Genomic DNA, 13515 nt, shown 5'->3' on the forward strand with positions numbered 1-13515 from the left:
TGAAAATTGAAAAATTTCAAGCGCGCGAAAACGCGACGGGTAAGCATGAATGCCGGGAAAACTCCCGTGTGACGTCGTTCTGGTTCCCGCTGCCGCAAGTGAGGTGACCTTGGGGCGAGGCTCTGAGCGCTGATACGACGCAGGATGCTACACGGAAAAAAATGATTTGATTAAAACTATCGAACTGGTGTGATAGGTAGTATTTTTGTTAAATATACTTAAACTTTGATGCAAATTATTAAGCACTTGATTTATTTTACCAAACGCTAGCGTGAGCTCTTGATATATTTCATCAAACATTTTGGTATTGCATAATTTGGTCAATTGTACGGAAGAGTTTCGTAAAAATAACCGAATTAATTCAATACGATTCTGAGTTTGATAACTTTTATCGAAGTTATGATTAATTTTACGAAGGTGATTGCTTGTTTGGTAAAAATTATCAAACTCTACATTGCTATGCAAATTTGGTTTGATAGAATTTACCAAGTGTTTCGTGATCTATCGAACGGTCTATCGTTCCTCTTATGTTTATACCGATACACATTTGCAGTTGAAAGATTCTTAAACAGGCCTTACATAAAAGATAAGTTAGTAGAAATGATTTTGTTTTCATTATTTGTGATGGCGATAACGTTTTAATTTTGTTTACGTTCATTTTTCTGTTTTTTTCCTGCTTTAAATTGCAATACTACCCGTTAGCTGGTGCATCAAAGACATTGATTGAATCGCATCCCTGTAAACCATAATGGTTGCCACAACGTTGCAGCAACGTCTCACGGCAACCAACTGGGAGTTCCATGCAACGTTGTGACAACGTCTTATTTACTGCCAAACGTCCTCCGTACTACGTTTTCACAACGTCTTCACAACATCTTTGCAACGTGACACGTAACATGATTGCAACCTGCCTGCAACCTTCTGTAAACCATATAGGTTGCAGCTACGTCTCACGTCAACCAATTTACTGCCAAAATTTAATCCTTACTACATTTTCACAAATCTTCGCCACCAGAAGCGTAACGTGCCCCTATGAAAAAATTGTATAAAACCTGTATAAAATTGTATAAAAATTTTGTATACATTCTGTATAGAATTATATACAAGTTGTATACAGTCTCTATACAGATTGTATAAAATCTCTATACAGATTTTATACAGTCTGTATACGTTATATACAAAAATGAGTGTATACAATTTGTATAAAAATATACATTTTATACAAATTATATACAGGCTGTATAAGAATTGTATATGGGCTGTATAAAATTGTATATGGGCTGAATAAGAATTGCATACGGATTGTATGAAAGAAGACCTACCCTATGAAAAAATTGTATAAAACCTGTATAAAATTGTATAAAATTTTTGTATACATTCTGTATAGAATGTTATACAAGTTGTATACAGTCTCAATACAGATTGTATAAAATCTCTATACAGATGTTATACAGTCTGTAAACAAGTTATATACAAAAATGAGTGTACATATACAATTTGTATAAAAATATGCATTTTTATACAAATTACATACACGCTGTATTCGAATTGTACATGGGCTGTATAAGAATTGAACATGGGCAGCATAAGAATTGTACATGGGCTGTATACGGGCTGAATAAGAATTGTATACAAACTGTATGAAAGAAGACCTAGGAATACCTCATCCAAAATAGGTGGAGTAATACTACCCATTTTCTTCCTCATTTCATCTCAGGTCATAAAGAAACACTCAAAAAAATTATTCCAACAGACCATTTCCCTTACCACACTTCCTCTAGGAACCCACATTCATACAAAGGCATAAATAAAAATGGAGTGAATGCTGTCCAAAATATAACATTATAATCCTTTAAACATTGTTAAACTGAAAACTAACCAACCATTCAATACCAGATTTTTAAATGATAAATAGGGGATTCTCAAGTTAAACAGTGGAAATTAAGAATAGCATGTAATTAATTCAAAGTAAAACATCACTTACTCATAAAAAAATAAACGTCTACAAGGTACTTCCCACACAGCACACGGACACCTTTAACACACGTTTAGGTTAGGACTGAATTTCGTTCGATAATAGTATCTAAATAATAGGTCCAGACAAGAATTTAAATAAATTAGGCTTCAATTCCATACACAATATTTATTGGGCTTCTTTGGTGAAATAATACAACACAAGAAACTACATAAGTATTATGTACTTAATTTTCTTCTCCCCCTGCAACCGTGTTGTTGCTGTCACTTGGCGTGCCTTAGTGAGTTTCTGATAGCCACCTCCACATCTTTTTCAGGGACTGACATGCTCTCCTGCACTGCTACTGTGGTAATGAAGTATATAAAAATTTCATTGTAGCAAGAAATTGTCTCTTGTAGGTAACAAGCAGATTACATAAGACAGGAAACTACAGTCTTATTTGTCTCGAGTTTAACATTCTTAAGGTTTCAAAATTAGGAAACCTGTCCATTTTAGGCCGTAAACATTTTAGAAACTTTTCTCTGGATTTAATCTTTTATTTGGATTCTCTTCTTCTTAAAAAAGAAAAGATTTTAAGTAAAAATATTAAGACATATTTATAAATGAAAGTTATAAAATATAGGTACTAGTAATGCATATATTATAATTAAGAACATTTTTCATAGAGCAATTGTTGCACGACAGATCCGAATACAACGAACACAACTGAAATGTAAGAATTTCCAAATGAATTGCTGCTACAATATTTTAAATCACCACTTTCAGTCCTGTACATCAACATCATGAAGCCACTTTTAACTAGAAATTACGTCCAAAGAATTTCAGGGAGAAAGGGTACATACCTTAATGTTTTCCGTAGGGGTGAAATTGTCTCTTCTTATCGCCAAAATACACTTCTTCTTCAATCCATGAAGATCTATAGGAAAGGTAAAAACTTGAACTTTGGGAGTTTCCTTCGCATACCGGCACCACACACGAGAAAGGCATATTTAACAAAAATGCCTCACAAACAAGTTTCTGAAGCCCACCGAATGAAATTAAAGAATAACGGAAACTTCACTATTCACAAAAACTCTAATTTTCACCAACTTAACCACAAAAATCCAAGGAATATGGTAAAACATAACGTAAACCACGTAATCTCCAACGGCGATCCTGGGCGATCCTTCCGCGGGCTCTCTTTCTCGGTGGCTATGGCCCCATCCGCAAAAGAAAATAGTCCCACAACGGATATGAATTTTTTTTATCCAGAGTATCCAGAAACAAAATGACTACTGTGTCATATATTAAATCACGAGTTTTTAGGAAATTTGGGCGTATGTGATACAATTTTATCGATGCATATGAATTTGCAAGTGTACTGTGTAAAACCTTCGTACCGCTTCCTACAAACGGGACAAGGGGACACTATGGAGGCTATGGGTATGGAAAATTTTCGAAGTGGCATTGAATGACTAGCGTTGATGCATCTCCGAGAATCTGGTTTAAAACGCGATTCATGATCTTTAGAAGCAATTGAACTCTCGAATTTGGAACATTATTTTGGTCCCCTACTAAGTTGATTTTTGGACTTCAATTTTTGTCGCCTCGGTTGAAAATTTTCCAAGTGGCATTGAATGGCTAACATTGATGGGTCTCCAATAATCTTGTTTAAAACGCATTTCATGATCTTTAGAAGCAATTGAACTCTTGAATTTGGAACATTATTTTGGTCCCCTACTAAGTTGATTTTTGGACTTCAATTTTTGACGCCTCGGTAGAAAATTTTCCAAGTGGCATTGAATGACTAGCGTTGATGCATCTCCGAGAATCTGGTTTAAAACGCGATTCATGATCTTTAGAAGCAATTGAACTCTTGAATGTGGAACATTATTTTGGTCCCCTACTAAGTTCATTTTTGGACTTAAATTTTTGACGCCTCGGTTGAAAATTTTCCAAGTGGCATTGAATGGCTAACATTGATGGGTCTCCAAGAATCTTGTTTAAAACGCATTTCATGATCTTTAGAAGCAATTGAACTCTCGAATTTGGAACATTATTTTGGTCCCCTACTAAGTTCATTTTTGGACTTAAATTTTTGACGCCTCGGTTGAAAATTTTCCAAGTGGCATTGAATGGCTAACATTGATGGGTCTCCAAGAATCTTGTTTAAAACGCATTTCATGATCTTTAGAAGCAATTGAACTCTTGAATTTGGAACATTATTTTGGTCCCCTACTAAGTTGATTTTTGGACTTCAATTTTTGACGCCTCGGTTGAAAATTTTCCAAGTGGCATTGAATGGCTAACATTGATGGATCTCCAAGAATCTTGTTTAAAACGCGATTCGTGATCTTTAGAAGCAATTGAACTCTTGAATGTGGAACATTATTTTGGTCCCCTACTAAGTTGATTTTTGGACTTCAGTTTTTGAGGCCTACTTTGAATTACTGTTATACAAATTGTATACATTGTGTACAAATTGTATACATTGTATATAAATTGTATACATTGTATACAAATTGTATATGCTGTATACAGCATGTGAATTAATACAGTTTATACAATTTGTATACAATTTGTATACAATGTATACAAATTGTATACAACCTGTATAAACTGTATAGAAATTTTATACGGTTTTATACAATTTTTTCATAGGGGTGATGCAACCTTTAATAAATAATACTTTAAATTGTGTCGTTTCAAAGGAAATTTTTTTATTATTCCTTATTTACAATTTGTTTTCCTTTCCTCCACCCTCTGATGCCTTGACTCAGCGTGCCTGAACCAGTCAATTGCCTTCTCCTTTGTGTGCTTATGGCCATATTCCTTTAATGTGGGCTTGCAACGGAAAGCATCTGAAATTAAATTTTAGTAAGGATTTTAGACACAAGTAGTTTTATTGAACAGTTCCCATTTTGAAATAATTTTATAAGCACAACATACCAATAATACAGGCACACGTTCTGGTGGCACAGAACTGGATTTTTTTAGTGTTCATTTTGGAATGGCCGAAAAATGAAAATCTCCGACCAAGGTTATTGGTAATTAGGTGGTATAACATGCCGAAAACACCCTCAGTAATGTTATTCCGACCTCGTCTGCATAACTCTACAGTCTGAAAAATCAGAGGAATTTTTACAACACAAAAAAACTCACAAATAGCTACTTATAAAAGCCCATCAAACAAATGACACTCAAAAGTTTTATTTTACCAGAGCTGCGTGGAATGGCTTTTTGAGGAGTTCCACCTCCAGGGCATCAAATTCTTCCAATGTATCCATGGGGAATTTCCAGGTCAATAATAAGTCGTTGTCACTTTCATCTGGCATCTGGCAGTTCGACTTAGCTCTTTTCAAAGCCCGAATTTCCTTTAAAATTTCCAGCTGCGTCTTCTCAATTCTCTTTAAATACTGAAGAAGGTCTTCAGAAATAACTATGGGACCAGAAGAAGTTTACATTACTAAAAAATATGTATAATGTACTTTTCATCTTATTATAAAGGTGAGAAGTAAATTGACTATAATATAATTAAGGCAGTAGTTTTTATAGGGCCATTTTTAAATAGATGCACATAACCAATAAGATGTGATGGTCAGCTGATGAAATCAGCAGGATTAGTATTGCACTTGCCACCTAGGTCAGAGCCCACAAATTTGGACTTTCTATGAGGCAAGAGTTGGCAAATTACTTCATATGAAATGACAAACAAGGGTTTGAGACACGAGCTTGGCTGCATATACTTAGTCATTTTCTTAAGCGATTCTATTATCATTACTGTCATTACATGAGATCTTGAAATGACCTCGATAATTAAGGCGTAAGCAGTTAATTTTCCCACAAAATCCACCTGATAAATTTAAGGCTGGAGAGTGGTTTCTTTACTTTAGAGAAATAAAAGTTTAGTCCAAATGTTAATGAAATAAGCAAGCACAACAATAATTGAATGTCATTCAAAGAAAACAGAAATTATCTCATGATATTTTTTAGAACAGCCAATCTTGAAAATCATAGGAATGGTAATAAAAATAATCGAATGCTAGGGTTGTATTGAAAGGGAGAGTACTAACTTTGAATACAACCCAAGAGACTAGAGAGCATAATTCAATTCTGGGCGCTGGACAGCACAAAATAACAAAAGTAATGTCCTTGCAAGAATTTCAACAAAATGCAAGGATGGATTGCTGATAGCTCTCAAGGAAAATACCTAAGCTACTGACATATGTTGGTCTCATTGAAGTATTTAATTAATAGAAATTTGAAAACTTTACTTACAGCTTAGAGCCAAATGAATGTGTGTCTGTCCAAACTTTATGTTCCCTTTAAGGCCATCCAATAAATAATATTTTGCAATATCATCTAAGAATGATGCTCTCAACCCACGCCTTGTTGCATCTGGTGGAGTAGAACCCCCAACTCTTTTCAAAAAATCAATCTGAAATAAAAATTATTATATTAGGGATAATTCATTGAACCAAAGGCTGTACACATCCACTATGACAATTTTACATGAAGAATACTGGGTGTCCCATTTATCTTGATCACCCGAAATAACTTTTTGTCCAGATGGAAATTCAAAAATGTGTCAAGCAAATGTTCATTAGCCGTCAGGGGGACATTAATTAGCATGATTGACTTCCTTTTAGCTTTATTATTTACAAAGATATGAACAGCGGTATGTCTTTTTAAAATGGCACCCTATATTTTTTATTTGGCAGTTCATTTCCTCTCCTAAAGACTTATTCAAAAATGTAGCACAGTGGACCATTAACATAAACACAGTGTTATGAAAAATGTCTGACTCAATAGCACTTAGTGCAGGAAGGCGGGTATTGGAACTACTACACCAGTCGTTCATAAAAAATATAGGGTGTCATTTAAAAAAGACATACCACTCTTCAAATCTTTGTAGAAACAAAGATACAAGGAAGGCAGTCATGCTGATTAATGTCCCCCTGAGGGCTTATGAACATTTGCTTGACACATTTTTGAACTTCCATCTGAACAAAAAGTTATTTCGGGTGGTCAAGATAAATGGGATACCCTGCATAATTGGAATCAAGATCAAACAGTCTGCTTGCTTAGAAGAAAACAATATTAGGGAGCCAACGCATCTCAAAGTCTTTGATCACTCTATTGAAAAGTGCTTCAAGCAAACATAAAGGAAGATGAATCTAAACCATTTCCTATACTGGGCTGGGTATTAATAATATTACCACAGATAAACTGATATTCACTTTATCATTATGGCCCAATGGTTTTATCCCTGAGTAATGTGCACAAATAGACTTGCCTCCAACAAATCAAATCCCATTACTTATCCCCTCTTTAACAAAATCACAGTGACATCTTTAACTACAAAAAATTATCAAAAATGAGACACAAAATTGATTGAAATGTTTTCTTTTAATAACAATTACCTGATTGGAACTTTGATCCAAAACTTTTTACATCATCATGAAGATGTTTTTGACATGAAGCTACACTTAAACCCACTACACCTAAATGAAAAATAAACACTATAAAAAATGTAAATAACTTTAAATGACTCGATAAATAGTAAAGCCGAGAAGTTTTTCTTCATAATCCTCCCACACTACGGTGATGCAATGCGTCAAGCATTAAAATAAATTTAAGTTTATGCATATGCAATGTTTTTCAATCCACAGAAGATGGATTGACTGAGCTGTCTCAGGAAGTGTGAGAAGGTTGAAAATATTAAGAATATGCTTCATTTAAAATAAAAAATGTTGCAATAAGCAACACTTCTACTTACCCAGATTCTGATGAAGGAAGCAAAAGTAGAACTTCAGCTGTTGATAAACTTTTGTTGGAGAAGTTTCGCAAACATAACACTACAAAATTACGTAGTAACAGTAGATGATTGCCTAGGTGCTGGTGAAACAAGTAAAAGAAGAACTTAAGAGGCTGATATGCTTCGGCAGGATCAATTCCGCTCACGAAGAACACAATACAGTTCACGTAACATTATTAATGTGCACATGAATACGACAACGGCCATCAAACGGCCATGGCCGTTGGCATGTTGTTTTTCTCTCGATGGAAATCGACTATTGGTGGAATCGACCATCGATGGTATCCACAATCGATAGCTCGACATCGCGGGCGGGAGTCTAAATCTTGGTAGGCGAAAAATTAAGTTTCGCCTTATGACTTGAGGAATAAATCCCACTGGGAAATATATCTTTTTTGTATCATCGCCTTAGTAGATTAAAAAGCACGAGTGAAATCACATTTCGAAGAACATTCTTCTTTATGAAACGAGGAAAACTTATCATGGCAGGATTTTTTTTACATCTTAAGGGAATTGATTGATTTTTTAATTAATCTGCATTTCGTAGCACCCCAGGTGGACGGCGTTCTTGGGTGTTCCGAAAAGAAATGATGAAACACACTGTAACAACTGTGACTCAGTTATTACATACACAAAAGCCTACTGTCAAAATATATACCGCGAATATCCCACAATGGTTCGCAATGTCTCTGGGACGAAATAGGAATATAAGGGATCAAAATAGGATATTCCAGGAATATCCTCTGCTGTGTGGGTACCTATTCTTTTAGCTCAATATTTTCATATTTTAATGAATGAGGGAAAATTGTTGTAAGGACGTTGCAAAGCAACCTGTCTGCAACGTTGCAAAGAGACCTAAGTAGCTCTGCAACCTCGTGCAACCTGTCTGCAACGTTGCCAGGACGTTGCAAAGAGACCTCAACAGCCCTGCAACCTCTGCAACCTCGTGCAACCTGACTGCAACGTTGCTGCAACTCATTGTGTTTACAGGGATATTATCATAGATATCACAGCTGTAAGGAGATGTTTGTGTATTTCGACACATTAAAACTTTAATTAGAGGTATTCCTGAGGTATAATCATTCGCGATCATGTTTAGTAACATGTGATAAAAGCCGTGATACTAGACCCAATCCATGCTAAGGATATCACCCAGCACGTTAAACCCATCTCTATATCGATGTAATAAGCCTGCAAATAAAGTTTTCTTGCGCATCTGCACTAGATATTCATATGGAGTAACTACCCAGTCAGCACAAAAGATAATTTAGACGGAAAATTTTCTGGTAACTTGGGGCGAATTTACCCCAGTAAGCTTTACCCCATCTTTACCACGTTATTACTCTCGTGCAGAATTGCCAACAGCGAAGTGTAAAAAAATATAAAGTGAGTAATTTATTTCATTGTATGAGGTTGAGAAAGGTTTAAAGAAGAAAAGTAAAGTTCAATATAACCACAGCGACGGTGTAGTGATATTTTGCAAACTATTTTAGATTAATTTTCGCAAATAGTTTCACTTTATATACCTACATGCTATCGATGAAAGGCTATGGTCATTAACAAAAATTCAATTACTTAAAAATTACCTGATTATTTTCGTAAATAAATAGAGGAGAGTACTAATTTTCATCGGATACTTATTTTCGTTTAAATTTTATGAAAGGTCGAGTTCAAATCTTGACAGTTGGCTATTCTGGATCCTCTGCGATTTGCGACTAGTGGACTGTAACGTACGAGTGAACAAGTAAACAATGAAGAAGGAACATGAACGCGATTACAAGTGCCGAAGTAACGTGCCTGGTAATTATAATTTCTATCTATTACTGGAGCATGAAGTAAGCTAAACTAAGTTGCCTGATACAATGCTGAAAATAGTTGAATATAATTCAGTTGAAAATTTAACCAGAGAGTTGCATCACTTTTTGTTGTGACGCCGTGGTGAGGCAATATACTTTTTAATAACCAATATTACTGAAATTTGGTTCCCTCAACCTCTGCTAAAATATAGAGCTCTTAATTGACAGTGTTTTCGTTAAAAATTTCAGGCGAAAAACTTTGGAAAAGCAGTTTTTAGGATTCTCGTTTGGGTGAATTGTTTCCTCGTAAGCATGCCATTAGGAGTTCGGTGTGGAAGCTGTTGTCACCAAGTGCTTAACGGAAGGAAATTAGTTCTAAGTTTAACATTGTTTCTATTTTAAAAGAAATCAAATTGGCAATTCCTCTTAAAACATAAGTGTTATTTATTTCAGTCATCTCTCTTTCTTCGAGTACGTATGTCCTCGTGAATGTGGGTTTTATTTTTGTTATTATTTCTCTATCACCAAGTGGTTATTTCCTAATATATGTCGTGTTTGTATATGTAGTTACTTTTCGTCATTCAATAAACAGTTATTTTCCAATATCAATGTCGATTTCGTTCATTTATCGTGCACATGGATGCCTATAGCGCATTGCAATTAGGTACTGTTAGTTCACAATAGCACCGATAGAGGGAGTGTCGTCATGTTTACTTTGAAGCTCCACAGATGGCTCTGGTGTCGCATCGGGAAGTTTTACCCGGAAAAAGTACGAATTTTACCCGCGTTTTACCATGAAATTACCCGAATTTTACCACTTAAATTTACAGATATTTTACCCGTTACCATGCAGGTTACCCATCTTTTACCACAATTTTACCCGTGTAAAATTTGGGTAATAATGGGGTAAAATATCTTTTGTGCTGACTGGGTACGTAATGCAATTGTGTGCATCAAGTATTCCTCTTAACAGGTTGACTGCCGTGGCGGACACCGGTGTCCGCTGTGGTATCTTCTTCTCCCGCCGTGGCGGTCACCGGTGTCCGCGGAAAAAAGTTCGTCTTCGTGCGCCGGGTGACCGCCATTTACGTACTTTTGCATAGATATCTTTTCCGCAACGGCCTCAGCTAAACTGTCACTCCTTTGGTTTTTGCTAATTGTTTATAAAATTTTTTTTGCTGTCTTGAATGTTACTTACGTATTTTTTTATACCGGTTGGCACATTGGAAGCCGTTATCCCTCGAAGTAGACCTCCGGAGACGCTTTTTCCGTGTTAAATGTTTCATAAACTACGATGTTGTATGAGCAGGGAGTACTTACTCTTTGTTCGTAATCCAGGGCTGCTATATATACATTAAATCTGAAAGCATACTATAGTATGCTTTCGGATTTAATTGAGAAAGAATATATATCTTCTTTAGGAGACGAATTCTATTTTCTACTCAGTGTTTTGCATCCTTCAGATAGTTTCAACTGGTAAACACATCTATAAAAAGAAATTGAAGAGAAGGATAACAAAATCTTTCCCAGCTTTACCTTATAATTCAAATTAACTTTACCGTAGTAATTTTGTAGGTCTTTAGAGCCCTCCTCTCACCGACATTTATTCTTACTTTCCCTTGCTCCTGAAATATCAGAAAGGTGAAATAAATAATATATATCCTTTTCAAATAATCACTTTTTATTGCAATAATGGACAATTATTCATATTTTTACAGATGATGTTTATGAAAGCAATCCAAACAGAACCGTGGCTTTTTAGGGCAGTCATCACAGTAGGTAGTGACTTTTTTCACTTTGTTTTTTTCAATTTCCCCAAGTTGTTTCTTTTCGTAGCATCCTCGGCAATATTTCCGATTGATTCGCGCACCTCCTTCCTCCTTTTTGAATGAATGAGTAGCCATTCTTTTCCGTGATGTTTGTGGCAATGTAAGACTGGTCGGAGATCTATCGCCCTGTGACTCATTTCCCAAAAGCGATCCGATAAGGTTTTCCCTGAATTTTACTATCTGCATCTTACTGCCACAAATTTGGTTGAAAATGAAATAAGCATTCACCACAGAAGTCCCTAATAATAGTTCTAACGCTACTCTTCTGTACCATTTCAAAGACCGACGCAATGGCGTTGAATAAGAGGAAAGTTGATCAGAAAGGTCTATGGATGATTTCCCTTCATTATACTTCAGGATAGCTACTGGTTTCAAAACCCTTGACCTATATTTTTCCACTTCCTCCATCTCGTTTGAGTGGCATGTTGACAATAGCAAAACATCGCGTTTATCTTTCCACTTCATTATTGACACACCTCTTTGATTTTCTTTGACTACTATTTCCCCTTTCTTAAGTTTTTTTGGCCGTTACATCTTTGGGTATTCCCCTCCGATTTTTACGCAGGGTACCTAGTAAATGTGTCCTACGATCAAGAAGTGAATTGGCCAACTCTAAGCTCGTGTAATAATTGTCTGTAACAATCGTTCTGCCAGCATCTAGTAACTTCTCGGAGAGCTGCATAACTACAGCTGTTGGAACAGATCGCATGGCATCGCGCTCACGTCCTGCATAAATTTTCATATTCCATACATAGCCCTTACCAGAGCACAATTTAAAAATTTTGACACCGTACTTATGCCTTTTTTGAGGAATGTACTGTTTTAATGCTAACCTGCCTTGAAATGGAATAATCGATTCGTCAACGCATAAAATTTCCCCAGGTGTATATAATTCCTGATAATTACAAATGATTTTATCCAAGAGTGGTTGAATTTTATGCAAACGGTCTTTGTTTGAATTTTCTTCATTATTGGAGAAGTGCAACATCCGTAACAAGAGTTCAAAACGATTTCTGCTCATGTGAGAAGGAGCTACATCATTACGATATATGAAGTTTTTACTCCAGTAGTCAGAAAGTTTTGGCATTTTTACCACACCCATATAAATCAGAATCCCAAAGAGCTTTTTGATCTCGTGAAGAGTTGTCGGTTTCCAATCTACCACACGAGATTTTCTAGAAGTAGTCAGACCTTTCACTTGATTGGCATAAATATTAGTTTGTTCCACTATCATTTCGAGAATTTCATTGTCTATAATGTTAGAAAATATTCCAAAAGGGGAAGGATTACTCATATCTGCAACTACAGCACTCAATCCACTCTGCGCCGTAAACTGAAAATTCGGATGATTTTTCACTGGTTCAGTCCAAAAGTCAGATGACGCATTTGGTGATGAGGGCACCGGTCTATTTAGCTGCACATTTTCACTCTCACTTAGCTCTCCGTCGGTTGTATCGGAGGTTGCCCCTCGTAGCAATTGTCCATCCTGCAAGGAATCGTCGCTTGAAGAGTTCACTCTGATGTCCTCATCACTGGAAGGGATATATTCATCATTTCCCGTTACACTTTCAGAATCAGATGACTCTTCTAAGTATTTCCTCTTAGCCGCTTCAACAATGAATCTGGTCCGCGGGGTGAATTTATCCATGTGGAATCACTAATGATAAAAGTAGATTTTGGTTCAACATTTCTTATATAATGAAAAAGATTATGAAAATATTCAGTGAACCAAAAAGTAGAAAAATGCAACTAAACATGTAAACCAAACTTACCAAAAGGACGATGACGCACCAAAGTAGAATTCAGCGCAGGACGCACAAAGTGGCACCGAGCACTCTACACATTTCTTCTACTAATCGTATTATAGAAGAAAATGTAGCCTCTTTTCATGTCACTGTGACAGCACTGATCTTTCGAAACGTTCTGTCGTCTCAAGACATAAAAGCGCCCTATATATAATGCTACGTATTCCTTCAACAAGTAGAAAGGGATACATTGTGTTGATGATGTGATATGAAGTTCCACACAATGTTTTACATTAGTCGAATAAAAGAGTTCTCCGTCATAAACATAATAGCACTACATGTAGAAGGAAGGAGGGTCTCCTGGTATAACTTG

The 13515-nt window shown here is 35.9% G+C and overlaps 1 protein-coding gene and 1 long non-coding RNA gene across 2 annotated transcripts; one reads left to right on the top strand and one right to left on the bottom strand.

Moving 5' to 3' along the window:
* The first annotated feature begins 9293 nt into the window (after positions 1-9293).
* LOC124165198 lies at positions 9294-10000 on the top strand. The gene is made up of 2 exons (XR_006866168.1): positions 9294-9572; positions 9818-10000. It is a non-coding gene; the product is annotated as an uncharacterized LOC124165198 (long non-coding RNA).
* Positions 10001-11908: 1908 nt separating this feature from the next.
* On the bottom strand, positions 11909-13229 carry LOC124165027 (piggyBac transposable element-derived protein 3-like). The gene is made up of 2 exons (XM_046542265.1): positions 13170-13229; positions 11909-13054 (listed from the first exon to the last, which is right to left on the bottom strand). The coding sequence occupies exon 2, from the start codon at positions 13043-13045 to the stop codon at positions 11909-11911; it is 1137 nt and encodes a 378-aa protein (XP_046398221.1). The 5' UTR covers positions 13046-13054; positions 13170-13229.
* Between the last annotated feature and the right edge of the window lie 286 nt (positions 13230-13515).

Source organism: Ischnura elegans, chromosome 9 (assembly GCF_921293095.1).
Source record: "Ischnura elegans chromosome 9, ioIscEleg1.1, whole genome shotgun sequence".
NCBI lineage: Eukaryota > Metazoa > Arthropoda > Insecta > Odonata > Coenagrionidae > Ischnura > Ischnura elegans.

Coding starts and splice junctions, on each gene's coding strand:
- LOC124165027 (XM_046542265.1), bottom strand. CDS start 13,045: ATGGATAAATTCACCCCGCGGACCAGATTCATTGTTGAAGCGGCTAAG.